Raw genomic sequence first — 20,888 nt, 5'->3', positions numbered from 1 at the left:
TTTTTATATGTGGCACTAATCAATGAGATTGACTTCGCGGGATGCATATCACATAATATATTACATCGCTGTACGTCGTTCACGGGATAAATCCGGAGAAATTTACAGATGCGCACATCAATATCACGCAAGTACTTCCAACTAGATCCAAGTCATTGGAACTCTAGTAGTGCATTTAAAACGGAAATAATTTCTTCGAGTGTTGGATTTATACAGTGAAAGCCATTTTGAGCAAACACAACGGAGAAAGTATAATACACTTCGAATATGAAATAACCTTGATGGAAAAAGCCTGTCTCCCAGACGATATACATACATTTAATTGGACTATAACTTTTTACCAGTGTAATTATATTTAGTAACAATTATCATAAAAACGTTGACGTCTCATTAACTAACGCTTTTCATTTCGAAACCGTCTTAATGGCTACCGTCGGTTGATTTTACGTATCATAATATTATTATATTATATTTATTACTCTACCTACTAATTTCCACTCATCTACATGCATATTATCTTGTCTATTTACTTACCTGTATAATGTTCACTAGCTGCGTTGATTCACATGTTGAATGAGTATAATTAATATTTCGATATGATCGTGGCGTAATTTTTTTTTTTTTTACAACAATATATTATAATATTATGAATTATGATATTTGTAAAAAGAAATCTGACAAAATGTATGTTAGCTCCAAGCTGACTCGCGTAATCGTTGTAATTTCATATTGATATATCTTCATAATACAAGTTGCAATTATATACGTGTAATAGGCATATGCAGACATGCGGTATATAACAGCTTATAGATATATCATACCTAATATTATAATATATAGAATAAATAGATATTAAATAAATATTAGATTTAATACATGTCATGTGATATAATTAATTTAATTTAATAATTTAATACATTATATATGCACTTTATGATATCCATTCATAACATGACTATAAATAAAAAAAACTGTTAGATAGGTACATCTTACATTTAAATGTTTAAGCATCAACACGGTGTTTTGGTTAGAAATATATTTAAAATACGCAATTAAACGAGAATTATTAACCGTAACTGGAAGTTGGTTAATCATTTATTTTTTTTAAACTAAAATTATAATATCAGTATAATACATCAATATAGTCAATGAGTAAAATTTAAATTCATGTTTTGGTTAAAAAAAAATTTTTAATGATGTGGTAGGGATTATTGAGTGGCTGAGTGTTGGACGTTGGTATATTATATACACATAATAACACAATATACTTTCAGAAACAAACAAGTTTATAAATCAAATTTAGTCGTAAACAATATTATAGTACATAATAAACTGAAAAATTACTGTCGGCATCAATGTATTATTCTAAGAAAAACTTGTTGTAACGTTTTATAAACATACAATAATAGAACGTGTATATTATATTATTATATAATATAATTTTATTATTTTGTTAAATGTATTGTGATTTATTAATATTAATAGAACCGAAAAAACTATAATATTTTATAAATCTGACCACTAATAAAAAATATATAATTTAATTATGAAGTAGCGAAAATTCGTATCCACGGCATTTATCATTTAGAACTGTCCCGTTTTACGTTTTATGTTGTTAATGGATTGCTTACAGTCTTACAAACCAACAGCGTTCGAAATTATTCATGTAATTAAGTAAAAAGACCGTGCTACTTTATAAATATTTATTGTCATAATATTTTTTGTATATACCAAATTAAATTTAAATTTATGACACTAAAAACGTGCATAGCATTTTAGAGTAATATTATTTGCAACATTTAAGCTATTAGTTATACTTGTTGATAATTTAAAATATTTGAATAATATAAATAAGCTAACATCTTTCATCTATCGTCGGAATTCGATGCATTTGATTGCGGAATCGATGAATTGGTATTTTTTTTCTCTATTTTCAACTCAACTATTTAAGGGATTTTTGAGAAACATAATACTAAGGTATTCGATTATAATCAAATAAATATTACATTCACTATTATAATTTATAGCATAATAAAATATTGTCTTAAAATCAAAATCATGTTTATTATTAAATTACATCGTACATAGTACTTATTTTTGTTCTTATGAGATTTCTATTTTCTTCAGATGAATTAAATACAGATTTGCAGAAATGATAAAAACAAGTAAATAAAATAAAACAAATTATATACTTATTAGTACATAATATTAATAATATTATATTCATTTAAAACAATAACTATTAATTAATTATGAACAAACCTAATTATATGCACTTTTTGATTTTAGAATCTAAAAGTTTAATTTTCTATTCATACATTTTTAATTGATAAGGTATTCCCTTAAATTTTCATTAGCATTTTTTTAATGTATTTTGCATCTATATTTGTGACCATTGTATTAGTTTTTCTTAATTTTTGATCGGCTAATGTCATAAACATATCATTACAATTTAATAATAGAGGTCTATAGTTTTAAATTATATAGGGTAGATATTAGAAATATTTTCTACGAATTAATTATTAAATATATTGATTAATAAATACATATTTTATTTATTAAATATGTTTGATTATTTATAATATTGTATAATTTAAATTTTAGTTTTATAATAATATTAATTATATTTCTTAAATATAATAACTATAATAAAATTTTAAAGCATCTACTAATATACTAAATTAATTTTTAATTTTTATTTTGTACATATTTTATTTTGAATGATTGGAAATTATTTTACCTTAAAATACAAAAAAATTATTTAACTTGTATATATATATGTACTTCAATTTTTCAAAGTTAAGTTTAATTTTAATTAATTTTTTTTATCCGAAACTGTGCATAATATAATATGATATCAGTATCAAATTCTTAACAATGAATTAAACGACCCTGTGACAATATATTGTAGTAACTAATAATAATAATAAGTAATAACATAATCTGAAATTAATTAAAATAGTTTTAGTATAATAAAAATATAAATAAATATTTTGACTATAATCTATTTTTACAGAACATTTTTTAATTGTAGTAAATTACTCATTTCTTGTACATTATTATTGTATTTCAGTTTGAATATAAATGTTGTTTAAAAAGTAAAAATATTATATAAATATTATATACCTATAATAGATGACATATATAATAACATCTAGGTACGAATAATCAATAATTTAAGCATAAAAATAATTTTAAGACATCATAATAAATTTAATAATACATTTTTTAGTTATTAATGTATATGTATATTTTAGTATTTATATATAGCATATTGCACGTTTAAATTCGATATTGTTACTTCCAAAAGTTATCGTACAATACATTGTGGGTACGTATACTATCACGACTAAACTGAACATACGATTAACGATTGTAATATGTTTTTATTATTCAAATAAATAAGTGTAAATAAGATACATATTATAATAAAAAAAAATTAAATACAAAACTACGTGTTAAAACTATAAATATTTTTATGTACAGTTCTAAAAAAAAAAACTACTTACTACAATAATAATGTCACAACGAAATATTAATCAGATAATATAATTTATATTTAGAGGAATGTGGCCTACGATGAGACTACCTAACGAGCATAGAAATGTGTACCTAACCTACTATTATGTCGTAGTACAAAATGCATAGATTGGCGACGACGGTGAAACACAATAACGACATTCAAAATTATGGTATTGAATTACACAAAAGCCAAGAAATATCCGATCATCCAGTAGACTCAGGTTTCGATGCATAAACAGGCAGCAATGACTGAAAACCATTAACACGAAACAAAGAAGCGAATAGTTACGGAAATTCATGTTCACATCGATAAAAAATCATTTATATATTAAAAATTAAGTACTCCGATCGCTTGTTTAAAAATATAAATAAATAGATATATGAATACATATTATTGTATACGGGGTCGAGGGCCGACGCGTATACATATTGTGCGTAACTGTCATTCTGCGTCGTGTGATCGGATATTTTTCAGCTGTTTGTCGTAAGCACCTACAGTAATAGAGCATCACTGTTCTAATAATTTATCACTATATTAATAATATAATATTACATATTGAGCTGCTTTGCGTATATGTATACATATGCATATATATTTATATCATCGGTTATCATCGCCTTTCGTTATGATGCCGTTTACTGGTCATGGACGACTGGAAGAACGATTCGATAGGTAACAGCGGTCTGTCGGCCGCGTACGAAGTATGGTATTTGTGCCTTGGTGCCACCGGAGTTACCGCTACCGTGGTTGCGACATAGTCTACGTCTTCGGAAGACGCTGCGTCCATTGCGTCGGAAGTGTTATCGTCGATCGGAGACACTGACGAACTCCTCCTAAGCGCGTTGTGCTCTTCGGCTGCCGTGACCGTAGCCGTTTGTACTGCAGTCGTCCTGATGGTCGGCACCGTCCGCCGTTTGGCCGAGTACACTGCCGGTCTAGTCGGTTCCGTGGCGGCCGCCGGTTCGCCACCGTCGTCCACCATCGCCGCCGCCGAATCAGTGCTTGTTCTCAGTCTGTTGTAGTACTTACCGGGCTTGTATTTGCTTCGATACGCCGCCCGTTCCGTGGTGGTGTCCTGTTGCTGTTGTTGTTGCGGTTCTTCCGTGGTAGTCGTCGTCGACGTGCCAGCCTTGTACCGGTTGGGCCGAACTCGCGGCTTGTACGACTTCCGGACTGTCGTGTTTGCGGGCTGTTCGGCGGTTTCCGGATCTGTGGGCGCGGGACTCGCGGTGGTCGTCGTCCTCCGTCCTATCGTATACGGCGCTTTCTCCGTGCTGGTGGTCGTCGTCGTACTAGTCGTGGTTTTATAGTCTTTGATACTGAACCGCGGTCGCGTACCGTTACCGTATTTGGCTTTGGTCTTTACGCGCGCGTCCGACGCCGCAACATCGGCGGCACTCGACTGCGATGCGGTCGTGGTCGTTGTGGTAGCCGCGGTCGTGGTCGCCGCAACTGCGGTCGTGGTGGTCGGTGCCAACGTCACTCGTTCGGGCACGTATTCATACTCGGCTGTCGGGTACGTTTCTTTAGGCCTGGACGACGGCAAAGGTTTCTTTTTCTTGAACTTATTCACCGAAACAGGAATCGGTCGTTCTTCTCTGACGGGCGCGTAGGTAGTCGATGCCTCCGTCGTCGTCGGAACAACCACTGTTTCGTAATCCTGGTGCAGTTGTTGGTATGGTTGTCGTGGACGGTAGTCCTGTTGGTGTTCTTGTAACTGCAACTGTTGACGATTGGGCACAGCGTACTCGTCGTAATCGTCCGGTACGGCGGTGGTCGTCGAGGTAGTCGTCGTTGTCGTCGTCGTCGTCGACGGTTTTCGCTTGCGTGTCGTCTTGGGCGCGACCGTGGTCGTGGTCGTAGTCGAGGTCGACATTGGTTTGGTAGGGCTTTTCAGTATATCATACTGCTCGCTGGACTCATTCTCGTCCTGTTCCTCGCGAGCGTCGTACTCCGACGAACCACTCACCACCGCTGCTTCCTTGAAGTAAGGCGCCTTTGGACGGCCGTCCACGGGTTGTTGCTGGCCCAGGGTAATTGGAGTAGGTAAAAAAGCGGGAAGCGCGTTGACTTCCTTGACCGGGAATATCCGATAAAGCTCTTCGTTTTTAGGCGTTGGTGTTTGGTACTTGCTGAACGGTCTGGTCGCTGGGTGCGTGAACGCGGTTGACAAGTCCACGGTAACCGGTCGGGTGGGTTGACCACCGGATTCTTGGCCGAACCGTACTTCTGTACCTACGTTCAAGTTTTGCACATACTGATTGGGTTTTATAAAAACGTTTTGATCTCCATTCGTCTGTTCGAACGGTCGTGCGAAATTCGAGATCTGAGGGTATAAGTTTTGGTTTTCGACATGACCTGGATACTTCTGGAAGTACGCCGACGATCCTCCTTCTGTAGACGATATGTATTCTTGTTGTTGTGGTGGTTGTTGTTGTTGGTGGTGTTGGTGATGGTAGTGATGTTGTTTATGTTGCTGTTGTATCGGATCTGAGGGGTTTACCAAATAAGGTTTTGGCCGCTGTTCCGCATACACCTGTTTGTTATTACCCTGTGGTCTTGGGAAAATATGATCATTGGGCACATAATATGGCGTCAGTCTCTTAGGTGGATCTTGTACGATTGGCGGTTCCTTAAACCCAAAGCTCTTATGGTTGTTGTTTTGGTTATTATTGCTGGGGTTGTTGTTTATGTTATGGTATTGGAAGTTTTGATAGAATTGCGGAGGTGGTTGTATTGGTGGTGGCTTTTGATAGTTTTGAGGGTGACGTTGTTGAGCGTTGAATACTACGATTGCGGGAGGCTTTTGGTCTTCTGGTTCATTGTAGTCATTCTGTTGAAAACGCCGGTCGTTACTCTCTTCGTAATGTCTGTCAAAGTTATAGCTAGGCCTGAAATTTAAAGTGTGCGCTGGCTCTCGTGCTTCGATAGTTGCGTGACCAAATTCGCTAAAAGAACCTAATATGGTGGGTGGTGGTTGAGCGAACACTTCAATTTTGTTAGAAGCCGCTGGTTGTACGTTAAGCGGTCGGTTGGTATACCGGACAGGTGGTGTTATATGAACAACTTGTGAAAATCCATTGTTGAGTCTAGTTGACCTTTTATCAATGCCCGATACCGGTACCCAGTCATCTTGCAAATCATTAGAGAAAACCTAAACAATAAAAAAATATGTGAAACAGTGGTAACAAAAAATAATTTTTAATACAATCAAACATATTTTTACTTACATTATTTTCCTTGGGTAAATAGAAATGTTCACCTCTAACGAACAAAATGAATCCTGAAAGAACCGATTAGTATTATTAACGTTTTATCTAATAATTATAAATCATTATACATATCATAAGCAATTAAATTATTTTTAAAATTTTAAAATTAATATTACCTAGAAGGATATTCAAAGAAATCAAACAAACAGATGTCCTTACACTCATTGTTCAGTCGTAAAACCCATTTACTCCTGAAATACATACAAAAATTATAAATTAAAACATTTATATAATTTTACATTTATGGCGTAAATACGTAGTTTAAAATGAAGAACGTGTAATTATTAATATTTTAAGCATCATTAATTCAATCATTATTCAATACGTATACAGATATGCAAATTATAATTTATAAGAGTTCTTAAGTGTATTTACTTTCTATTCATTACATCACATGCCTTAGTGCCCATTAATTTAATTTATTATACTACTTTTTATTTTATTTTTTTTCTTAAATAAATCATTTAAAATTGTTAATTTCCTAGTTCACATTTTAATATATTATACTCGGTTTTTAATAAAAAGAAGGAAGGAGAAAAATCAGTTTAAGCTTATTATTATTTACTAATAAATTAATAAGTGCAGTTAGGCAGAGATTATAATCCCGAAATCCCAAAATTAGGTAATTCATTTGATATAAATGCAAAGAGTTATATTTTTCTTAATAGATTATAATATTATTTTCAATCTATTCATTTTTAATTAATATTATTACGTTAAACAACAAAAAATATAATGAGTTTTGAAATTTATTTCTACATTTTTCGAGGGGGAGGGATTTTCTTTTCTAATTTTTTGTGTATAAAACTTAAAGTAATATATCAGAAAAATAATTGCTATTAATTATTTAGCTACAAAAATATAATAAATACACATAAAATAAACATTTAAAATAACTATAGATTTATTACCTAATGTTGAAATGTTGAAAATATTTAAATAATTATAACTATACGTATTATGAAGTAGGCACTTCCTTATAATATATAGTTTATACTATAACAAATTTATTTAATAGAGTGAAAATATTAAATACCTATGTATTTAACGTTGATATCTACATAAGTGAAATTACTGAAATTTAACACCGATTTAATGACAAAAATGTATTATTAGTTGCATACTCCACGTTTAATAAGGAGCTCACAATAAAACATTATAATATTATAATAATACATTTTATATTTAGTTAGTCTTGTGTCAGTCAGCTTAAATTCCTATTCCTGTTCAGTAATTACTACTAATTGATCACTTTTGTGACCACAGCATTTGGGTTAGAAAAAAGGTCCGTCCATTTGCATTTGGTCTCTATCATTGCCTATTGAGCATTCCAATAAGTGTTTTACGTTCTAAAAACTTCCACATTTCACATTCACATCCACATTCACACTGTCTCCTTTTTTCTATTTTACTAAATTTTTCTTGGTTCTGGCCCCTGCTCTCAGCCGATTAAGTGTTTTCCACATCTCGTATTTTAGGTTAAGTCCTGGTGGTAAGCTTTCTATTGCTCGTGTCCATATCGGTTCATTGACTGTTTCTACGTTTCTTTCTTTCCACATATTTAGTCTTTCTTGTTTTGTAATCAGGCCTTTTATACTGTGCATGAAACTCTATTTTGATTTGAGGCATTTTTCCGTTTATACGTACCCGACACCCATGTAGTGCGTGCCTTGGATCTTAATTACATTTGTATCTGTCAAATTCGGTTTAGGTTATCTTTAATCTGCGTATATCTGGGGTTGCTATGCCACTTAGGATATAAAGTTTATGTACCTCTGTTGGTCTGACTGGTCTGAGGCATCTTTTTATTATTCTGCAAAACTCGTTGAGTGCTATATCGATGTTATATTATATTATACATATTTATTTAATTTTTCAATAATTGAATAATTAAATTTTAGTTTTAAAAATCAATGAAACCAACTCGATTGAAAAATATAATACATTTTACATTAAACAAGAACATAATAAGCGTACAACTTCAAAGCTCAAAAAGTTTGTAATTAATTATTACTAAAAATACGAGTTCCCCGCCATGTCAGAAGGTTTCCACATTTGTGGATTTCCCTCCTAACGTTACTCGTTTTATTGTTATTTTTTGATTCCAAATTTACTTATTGTACATAAATATTAAAAATTGTAATTATATTTTTGTTTAAATAAAAATAAAATATGTCAGTTACACTAAATAATCTTCATGTTCATATTTTATAATCATAGAAATCACATAGTTATTGGATTCATTAGAATTAGAAAATTCACAATACTTTCCCCAAAAACTGCTATTAACAAATAATAGTTGTGCTATGTATTTTTTTGTTTTTGATTTCCACGATTAAGTATGATATTTTTAAAATCTTAAAAACTATTTTTGAGTTGTAAATTTATAAAACATTGGTTATAACAGTATTAGTGATTTTTTTTTAAATCTCTACATTCTACATATTATATAAAATAAATTTCCCAAGTTGCCATAATCAATCTTCGAAACTACTGACTCGATATACATATTGTTTTTTTTTTGTATTTTTCAAAAAAGAATCAGGACATGGTAATTGTTATTGATTCGTAATTTTAATTGATTATTATTATACTATATAAATAAATTAATAGGTGTATTATATCTTTTACTTGTCCGACAAAATTGAATGTTTTATCGATTTTTATTCTCAGAATTGTTCCAAATTGTATTAAATAAATTTGTTCACTCACAGTATTATAAACTACAAGATTAGATTTCAAAGTGAGTTATGAATGAGTACAATGCTATTGACCGGAAAATATCGTAAGACGTTCTGTAATTATGTGGATAATAAATAATATATTATGACTACGTATTCTGAAAAGTAAATTTGATCGGTATCTATTATATTGCAGGTATTATACATAGGTAATATCACTATTATCCATTTTATTATGTATCTAAGTTTATGACTTAAGTAGTCCGTCCTGCAGTATTAGTGTCCATTTTGACGGTATTTCTAAACAATTCAAATTTATATTAACGTTTTTCCGTCAACAAAAAACAAAATTTCATTTCCTGTTCTTTTGTCTTTTTACTTAACAGTAGAATGTGTCATTTTACATTCATCTAGTCAAAACGGTTCCACGTACGATCGTAAAAAAAAGGAAAGTGTATGACACAATAAAACATGTAAAATTCACATGTATTGGTAATTTCGCATTTGTTTTTTTTATATTGTTAATAATAAGTAATAACCCATTGCAGGCAACAATAATATTATTTAATACGCACTAACTTCTTATACGTGTACTCAAATTGTACGCATAAACGTTGTCATACAAACGTTGAAACTCAATGGAAATTGCTTATTCAACACCATTATTATAGTTATCATACACGCATATAATACTACATAATATTATGATTTTTTACGATAATTCATTGAATATAATCAAACTGACAAGCACGTAATGATAACCTCAAGGAAATGTGAAAAACTCACCAACACCGGGATATGGGTAAGAATAATGTAGACATTTATTAAGAGTAATTTATTAAACTATATATCTATATATGTACATAAATACCTACTGGTTTATTGTAATTAATTTTATTTTTTCTTGAAATGTATTTCTTCAAAACCATTGTTATTATCTATTAATTATGTATTTTAAATCATAACACGACTAATTAGTTTTAATACTCAAACGTCTTAAACGGTAGCCACGAGTTGTTTATAAATAAAATGGTATATAATTTATTTACGGTATAGGTACGACAACATTTACAATTAATTTTCATTGTCAGTTTCTATATATATCTTATTTATCTCAGATGTGTAAAATTAACCTAACCTAACCTAGTAAGTAGTAAGTACCACTTACGTGTGCTATCGCCTACGAGTACAACCAGTATTGAAAAATTGATGCGAATCTTCCAATCGTCAATACTCACGTGTAATTCGTATATACGTATAGTAACAACTATAGAATAATATTATTTACTGTCGGTTTCGCTAGACACAATAAACTGTATGTGTGAAACATGAATATGCATGATAACATTATTATGTCTCGGCCGAGCATAGAATGATCAACGAGCGAATGAGAAAACCGTTAACACGCGCCGCGGCCTTGGATGGACATCCAGCGTTCCGCCACAATGTGTGCACACGAAATAATGTAATATCATTATCATCTTCGTCATGAGCACGTGGAGACGACGATTAACTTTTAATTGTCTAGGTGCCTAATATGTTAACGTTGATCTATACACAATGATAATAACAATATCACACTTACGATCTCGACGCGCCAACGGCCGCGTGTTTGTTTACGCGGCAATTAGATTTACAGAAACAACGTGAAACGCACAATAGCGACCGGATGATCTACGGACCGTGATCACGATAACAATGCGATGAAGTAACAACGCGTATTATTCGTGTTTACTGTTTCACGAACAATGTGCATTATGCACGTCGTCACTGTTCGTGTGAGTTTTCCCGAGGACGGACGTGTGTAGGGCGACAGTGATAAGATTATAATAATAATAAGTAAGAGAGTATCGAGGAGAACCGTAACAATGACGTCGGGGAAGCTGCCCATTAATCGTGTCCAAGAGTATTATAATATACAATCATGATTATTTTCAAGCATACCTCTAATTATACATTCGAATACTAATCTTATGGTTTTTATAATTTAAACATAAAATTAAAAAGCCAAAATAATTTGAGAGCTAAATTTTTTTTTTTGAAATTTGAAATTTGACATCTATTGACTAGCTTTCGTAGATTAATAAAGTAGGTACTAGTACTTAGTGTTTTAAAGTATTTAAAATAATATATTTTAAAGAGTCTATTTAATATGTATAAAATTTAAATACTTATCTGAAAATATTTAATACTTTTCCGCTTGAGCATTTAAAAACCCCATAGGTATTTCAAAAATATTTTTAATTTTATTAGTATGTAGATATGTTTTTATATGCCGTAAATTAATAACCTACAGGAATCAGAATGCGTAACCGTGTGGGATCTTGATAAGTGATAAATTTGTAAAATAAATTTTTCGACTAATTGGCATTTACAAACATTGCCACATATTTGTTAAAAATATATTTGCAATAGGCATTTAAATATACAAATTAAATAGTATTAAAATACTTTCAGACAAGTATTTGAAATTTAAATTTAAATACAACCTGTAAAATATTTGTTAAATATTTTAAAATACCTATTCATACTTCTCCGTAAAAGCTTTTCAAATATTATGGCAAATCCCTATCAAAAATAAAATAACTGAACATTTAAACGGATATAATACTAAAATATTCTGTATTCTAATTAGATATTTTATAAATTTGTGCCGAACACCCACAGTATTAATATATTTTCAGGGTCTATGGAAATGCGATAGTAACCTTAAAAATACTTTGGCTACGATTCATATATGAATAAAACAGCGATGGGATGTGATTTTCTAAATCTGCAATATCGAACAGTGGGGAATACTACGAAAACGTCGTAGGTATATATTATATCTGCACGCACCAATCCATATAAATTATTAATTTAAAATAAAGTGATATCGCCACTCAATTGAAATTCCAGCGGTACGCCATGCGTGCGTGTTTACACTGTTAAACACGAGCACCTCGTGTCGTCCGAGAATACACACACATCACATACATATGTATATAAATATATATATATATATATATATAGCACCGGAGTGAAGGTTATGTACACTTTCACTTGCCAATCGCTGCGACATTGACCTTCCTATGCTCGAAAAATACTCTCGCGCCGTAATATTTATATCGATTTTTTTCCGCTCCCTAGTACAATTTATAACGAAACAAATTATGTACCTATGTCCTATGCAGCTGTGTTTTACAATAGTTTATTATAATTATAAATTATAATTCAATTTACAACTATGCGTGACGCAGATTGGCAAAAGTATACAGTACACGAGTGTATTGACCACAGTTTGGTACCCAGTACTCATTACAGTACGCCAATACTATACGGGATGATGAACCATAACCATACTTACCACCATTTTTTAAATTTATTTAAATTATGATTTTTGAAATTTTTAAATATACTTTAAAACCATAATTTCAAATTATTGAGATTTTTTGTACTATTTAAGGAATGTCCTTTGGTGATACAAACTTCAGTTTTTCAAATGAGAACCTTCATTTTCTATTATAAATTATTAAGTGAATAATTTTTCTGAAAACGTTGATAAAAAAAAAGTGTTCAAAAAAAACGTTCAAATGAATAATTTTTCAATTATTAAATGCATATAATAAGGATAATAGTCATTCAAAATTGTCTTATAAAAATATAAATTACATGTAACATTGAATCTAGTATTTATTATGTTTGGATCATTTTTATAAATTATAAACATTGATAAATTAATATTAATTACTACTAACATTTTCAATTTACCTTTCAAACCCATTAACCTAACCTATATTCTTGAAACACAATATCAGATACCTCAAAAACTGCTTAGCTGGATTTTAATTTTGATACTTCAAAATGTTCAGAAAAGTATTACGTTAAATAATTTATAGTAGAAAAAAAATGTTGTCTTTTTAAAATAAAAGGATGTATCTCCACAGGACACTTCTATGGTACAAGAAAATCACAAACATTTTAAAATATTATAGTCTTTAAATATATTTAAAAATTCAAAAAATCAGATTTTGAAAAACCGTGATATTGAAGAAAAAGAAGATGTGATCATGCTTTATGCTTAGTAAATTACTCTGTATTTCTACTACATAAATGTTTCATGTCATAGCTAAAAACCCGAAAACGCCCTTAAATTCTAACGGTTGATGTAACCATGTTGGTCATGCGTTGCACATTAATACATGCAGTACTTAAACACTATACTTGTAACTATTATAAGTAGGTACTGTAAAAACCATCACTGATGGTAACTGGATGATTATAATTATTATAACTTAGGTCCTAAATTTTAGGATGTATTTTGACTACCTTATATCTCAATAAATATCTTAAATTATAATCAATCCTAGACAAATCTGCTTAAAGTGTTGTCATTGGGTGGCTACTTTTTTCATGAATGTCCAAGTTAGTGGCAGATTCGAGGGGGGCTCGAGGGCCCCTCTTTTACAGTTATATTATGTGTGTAAGGCCTAAAATCAAACCTTAGAATATATTGTGTTTACAAAATTATATGATATGAATACAATAATATAAACAATTTTGGACACCTCCCCCTCCAAAAAAAAAAAAAACAACATTGGTCCAAGTCATAATGTTTACCCGCATACATTATTATTATTATAATACTCAATTACAGATTGTTTGTTCTAAAAATAACGTGTTTAAAAAAAAATATAGTTCCTTATCCCTCAAATATTTTATTTGAATAACAAAGATAATTCACAACAAGTATAAATAAAATCATAAAATATAATCGAATTGATTATTTGTAAAACATTTTTTTTTTTTTATCAAATATATCGAACAATGATACCTACTAATTTTTGTTCATCGCCACTATCTACAACAATAAAAGTAAATCCTTCAAACGGTATAAAATACGTATAAGGACGATTTAAAATATACAGAACGTTGATGTATTTCTAAACCAAAACATAAATACAAAAAGTATACAACGAAAAACGACAGAAGAAAAGTGGTTTCACTTAAAAATTAAATAAAAATCACGTGCATCGTGTATTAATAGTAAGTACGCATTATTCACCTTGCGCACTAAACACACACTCGCACTCTATAGTGTGATTGAAATTCCAATCGACGAATTTCAGTGATTTTCTAAAGTGACAATAATTTTCACCTTGTTCTATATCCGACGCGGATTGAATATATATATCGGACATCCTAGTCACGTAAATTGACGCCTAATTCAACGATGTGACCATAGCGACAAAACTATACTTCAAATTTATGTCAAGGGATCCACGAATACCTCGTATTTTGATTAATTACGTTGATACGATATAATATACATATTAATGTTAATATTTTGTGTGCTGTGTCAATATTTCATACACAATGGATACAAAATACAAAGCAAGTCATTTTCAAGCAACTATTTGATCTCGTTAGCTTTCACCGCAGAAATTCTACGCATGTGCTTAATACTCTATATACGTAAATTGGCGTTAAAATAATGTAGCTATTTCGTTGGAGGCCTGTTCAAAACAATCCCGACGTTCGGAGGGACTCGTGAAGTTAACCGACTGGTAAATTATAGTTTCATTGGTGCACGTTGTTAAATTAAAGAGTAGAATACAATATATGATTAGCGTTATTTTTATAACACTTCACACTTAGTTTTTTTTTTATTGTAGAACATCTACACCTTATATTAAACCAAACGTTGAAACGTGCAAAACAAGTGTTGGTATTATAATAGTTAGCTATAAATATAAACGTGAGCAGTAGTATACTGCAGTGGGCTGAAATATTGAATGCATACCGATTATCTGTACATAATGTTATGGTTAGAAATCGTGTTCAAAATAAAACTTAAAATAGATGACATCAATTCTTACACATTTTAGAGATTGAAAAACTTTTGATAAAAAGTACATGGGCTATGCGAAAAAATCATTTACATTATTAATTTTTATTCTTTATTAACACTTTAATTTTATAGGCGATTGTCAACGCCTAAAATTGTTCAAATTTCGTACCATGTTGAAGTCAATACAACCAAAATCAACTAGAATTTCAAATATAATTACTATCTAGTATTATTAATATAAGATAATACTTTTATAAATTTAAACACTCTAATGAAATTCCATACTGACCAAGGGTCGTACCTTATTACTATAATAGATACTGACGTATTGTACACACGTCATCTTAGACCCTACAAGTAGTTATAAATTTGTAATGATACACAGTTTTTGTAATTGCACGATAATATTTTCATAAGAGATTGAATTTCTATTTAGAGTTAATGACGAAAAATACGAATTAACTATATCAATTTTTATCGAATAATTATAACGACGATTATACATATTCACTAAAAAATATAACAATAAGTAGTCTGTTGTATTACAGACGCAAATGGTTAAATTTAATATATTTACTTTACCATTTCACAGAGAATAGGACTTGCTTTTAGAATGGAACAAAGTAAATTAGTATTAGATAATTTATGCAGTCACGTATTAAGCATTTAAATGGTTAGGTAATGTAAATAATGAAGTATGATAAGAAACCGTGATTTTAATTTACAAAACCAACTTAATATGACTCACATATTATATTATAAACAATTATTTAGATGGATCTAAATTCTATAGTTTAACATACGATATTGGTTTTTATTTTAAATCTAATTAAATGTCTTTTGGATAAGTCAAATGTGCCATATCGATGTCTAAATCAACATTTATTTAGTTTAAAAACTTTTGATTAGATATACTTAAAAAAATCGTTTTTTTAATTGTTATCAAATTTAAATTTTAAATTATTTTGTTTGTTTACATATATTTATTGATTTCTAATACAATATTTATTACAAAGCCTTCTACTTCTTAAATTCAATATTTTAATAATACCTAGTTATAACATATAATATGATTTATGCATATCTATACCTTGTGCATAATTTATTGTCATTCAAATTATTCACACTAGAAAAATAAATTATCTAAACCATATGCCAAAAAATTTAAATCAAATAAATAAAAATTAATATACTGTGAGGTATATATAACATAAAGTATATTATATATTGTATATATATTATTTGTACAAAATGTATACAAACATTAATTCCATATTATTATTTATGAAAATTATGAGTATTCTTTTTTCCACAATCATCACACTTTTACTAAAATTCATAAACCTTATTATAAATTAAATATAATATATAGGTACCAGAAATAAAATTGCCAAAATTAACAGAGTGAATTTTACTTTTTACTTGAAAAAATTACAACAAATGGTCATACTTTGACGTACAAAACGAGAATTTTTATTAAATTGAAAACTATCGGCAATTGTGAATTTGTGACTCGTCTATTAAATATATAAAAATAAACTAAAAAAAAAAAAATCGAGTTTGTAATGATTCGTGGTCGTTCATTTTTTCGTCCCTGATATAATATAATATGCATGATACAGTATTTACATCATATGATAGTTAGTTATACTATATTGTCTATTTATATAATATTACATAGTTATGTATTTAGACATTCATATAATATTTCTAATCGTTAAACGTCTATTAAATATTATGTATAATGTTACATATAAGTATATTATGAATAAACCTCCAATTTTTTGAGAGGAGGGTATAATTGGCCGAAAATATTAAGCAATCGTGAAAATTATATAGTTATTACTTAGCTTGTTTATTTTGTGTAACATAGATTCTAAATAACCAATTCATTTATGTAACAAAAATAATGTGATCTCTAATCAAGAAGATGTGTGGTAGGTTAATTTTTTTTTCTTAATCCGTAATTCCTATGCACGACACAGTACGGTGATTTTCTTTCATTTCGTAATAAATCTATATAGCACATAGGTAGATACTATACAGGTATAGTACATTAATACTGTTATTTAGAGACTTACCTAATCGTCTGCAGTAAACAAAATGTAAATTTTTGAATAGATACCTTCCCGAATATTCATTTTATTTAAATAACTTGTCTCTATTACAATCAATATTAATCATTATAAAAATAATACATTTCATTCTTTGTATTTACATTGGTACCTAATTTTTACATTTGAACCCTAATAGTATACAAGACTGCTTGAATAATAATAAATAAAGTGTAAATAAGTAATATTAAATAATAAATTGTTCTTAGTTCGTATGTTTGAAATAATTAATTTTAGTTTATAAAGATAGTTAGCTTTTTTATCAATTTACATAGTATTCTAATTATATTTTTTTCATTAACTTTCATGAATTAATAGTTATACACTTGTGCTATAAATATCGCTAAGGAAATTTATAAATCACTGAATAGAAGGCTAAAATTATTTGTACTCAGCTTTAAATTCTAAACTCCGAGAACCGGAACACAGTGTGGCCGATCCATTAAATTAAAAGATAATTTATTTTTATTAGCAATAATTCATTTATTAGTTTATAACCATTATGAGCTTTATTATAGAATAAAGCCTCAAAGTTTAAAATAAGAAAGTAATTGTTGGTATTAGTTTATGGATTCATACGAGAAAAAATATAAAATTACCAATGTAGACAATTTGGCATAAGTATAATATATGATTTAGGTACGATTTATTCGGTTCCGAAATATCAAAACAACTATTACAACCGTTAAAAAACTTTCAGTAATTAATTTATTATAAATCGGGACCTTGTGCCTACAATCACCGAGAAAACCCGAAGAAAGTTTAGATGATTGATTACTTAACGAGTGACTTAATTAGAAAATGCGTAATAAACCATATTATTATGTTTGATGTTTTGTTTCTTAATCTAAATTCTAAGTTCTTATATGGAATAAAATAAAACAACGAAACTATATATATATATATATATGTGTGTGTGTGTGTATTGGTCTTGGCTACTACCTTATTAAATCTAATGATATTTAATGCGTGTTCGATGATATAAAGAAGCAAATTAGCAAAAGGCACGAGTTTTCGAGGATACAATTCGGGCGAAAGTGCGCTAATCCACTTGATCCCTATATGCAATAAAATGATTAGCAAATAAGTTTTCACTTTTAATACTATGTACACTATTTAATCCGTTCTAAGAATGTATACTATTACAATAAAATTATTATATATTATAATACATGCAAATATAATATTTATAATTATCAGTAAATATCAGTAATAGTATGTACATAAAACCCACACACAGGACGAGTCGTTGACGATTATTATCACGTTACACGTTATTATATTTTAATAGCTTATAAACAGAGTAGATCAGTACAGATAATAGAAACATATAATATCAGTTGTAGACTTACCTGAAAAATAACGTTGAAGTACAGCTTCAGGTGTATCGCACGACAATGCAGCGGTGTTCGAACGTATGGTGTATATATTATATTAATCCAAGCAGAGGGTGGACTAAAAGTACAGACGGCGCACTGCCACGGGGTTCGATCGAGCCGAACGCCAGACAAAATGAAAAGATTAAAAATCTAAAACGTCGAGGAAAAGAAGAAAAAACCGTAGACCGCGGTCTTCGTCGCGTGGACTGTAAGTACACAACGGTACAAAATACGCGGAATGCGATGGGAATGATCGACACTACAACGATAATGACGACTATACAGTAATAATAAAAAAATAGTAATCAAGTGCAGCAATAACGTGCGCGTGCGTTGCCGGCGACAAGTCGAATGAACGAAATCGAATGTGGGTTTATTGGTCGGTTTCCGATGTGTATACGTCGGTGGCGGCGGCAAAAGAAAGTAGGCTAGTCATGACACTGTGTATGCCTGGTACTTGGAGTGTGCCTAACGACAAAACGACACCGAGGAATTGTGTACCCTTTCCATTCTTCTTTCCCATCCACAGTAGTATAATATATATATATATATATATATTTGTATATGTATATTGAAATACACCCGATTCGTCCCGAAAACATATAGTCTAGGTGCGCGCGGTGCAAGTATTTACGAAATGATTTTTCTGCACTTTGCAGGACCCGTCATGGTCTCGGTGAAGAAAGTAAACGCATCTCTTGCGATTCCGCGACTACTGCAATATGTTCGCGCTTTTTCGTACAGCTGACTTTGTAGATTATATTATGTATATCGTACAATTCTTCTACACGACTTTAGAACTTTCTTCAAATTTTTAGTTTGCAGAGATGAGGTGGCGGGAATTTACTAAACCTTAACGTACGAAAACGAGATTGAACAAATATGATTGTCCATCAGAAACTAAGCACGGACGTCGGACACTGATACATAATATTTTTCCAGGTGTCGATGTACGCGTATAATAAACATAGGTATGTGTGTATATTTCAACAATAACGACGCGTGCCTCGCGGTCTTTATAATGAGTGAAGGGAATAATTACATGTTGGCATAGGTACGGGTTATCACACTGTTATACCTATGTCTAACCGGTTCGTCTATTCGTTATATTCCATTTATTTTATTGAATATTACAGCAGTCTGTATCTATGTAGGCTACATACACAAATTATAATTGTACCGTTTGGCTCACCTCACAATCGTCAAATATACGTCAGACAAATGATATTATTGATTTATAAATTTCGATTATTTGGAAAAGTTACGCCCAAACATCCGTGTATTTCGAATAATTATAATCGATATAATGTATTATTATTATAAACTCGTTCAAAATTGATTGAATAAAATAACTTTCTAATATTAACTCGTGATAAAAATCTGAAGAAAATAATATTATTAAGTTAGAACCGTATTAAAAATAAAATGATAAACTATCGTATCAAACACATTTATTTTTTTCATTCGACGACTTTTTTCCCTTGATATCTGAAAATACCTTATTGAAATAAACAATACGTATTAGATACTCGCAGCAGCTTAATGTCAGAATCAAATCAAGCCTATCAATTAAAGTATAAAAAAATAATAAATACCACTAATATGAGTTTAATCGTTCATCATTCATCTGATTCATCAACATCTCATATATATTAACATAATATTCTGTATTGATGTTCTAAAAACAAACTTTATTATTTACTCAAATTTAACACTTTACAACTTGTATAGTTACATTGCTCACATTAAATCTACTTCTTATAAAAATTAATAAATTAGCCGACTTAAAACCTATTGGTTAATTGAAAAAATTGTAAAAAAAATATCCAATACCAATTTGGTTATTTGTTGATGAAATTAATGTCAAATAAATACATTAATTGATGTATAATAATATATTATTGCTAAATGACTGAGTCCTGTCTCACCTTCTGATTCCAAAAACTTCTACCTTTCACAATGCATTTATACCGGTTAGGTTATTTTTACTTTTTTAGCGTGTTTCGTATGTGCAAATTATACTTGAAAAGATTTTTATGGTCACTTGAGATGAATCTAGTCCAAAATTGCATAACGCCCGTTTGTACAT

At 30.1% G+C, this 20,888-nt stretch overlaps 1 protein-coding gene across 1 annotated transcript; it reads right to left on the bottom strand.

Annotated features, from left to right (window-relative positions):
• Nucleotides 1-3,167: 3,167 nt before the first annotated feature.
• On the bottom strand, nucleotides 3,168-19,163 carry LOC113554221 (myb-like protein AA). The gene is made up of 4 exons (XM_026957970.1): nucleotides 18,773-19,163; nucleotides 6,912-6,986; nucleotides 6,754-6,806; nucleotides 3,168-6,677 (listed from the first exon to the last, which is right to left on the bottom strand). Exons 2-4 carry the CDS (start codon nucleotides 6,958-6,960, stop codon nucleotides 4,134-4,136), a joined length of 2,646 nt encoding a protein of 881 aa, XP_026813771.1. The 5' UTR covers nucleotides 6,961-6,986; nucleotides 18,773-19,163; the 3' UTR covers nucleotides 3,168-4,133.
• Between the last annotated feature and the right edge of the window lie 1,725 nt (nucleotides 19,164-20,888).

The sequence above is a fragment of the Rhopalosiphum maidis genome, chromosome 2 (assembly GCF_003676215.2).
Source record: "Rhopalosiphum maidis isolate BTI-1 chromosome 2, ASM367621v3, whole genome shotgun sequence".
Classification (NCBI taxonomy): Eukaryota; Metazoa; Arthropoda; class Insecta; order Hemiptera; family Aphididae; genus Rhopalosiphum; species Rhopalosiphum maidis.
This window is presented reverse-complemented; position numbering and strand designations above follow the sequence as displayed.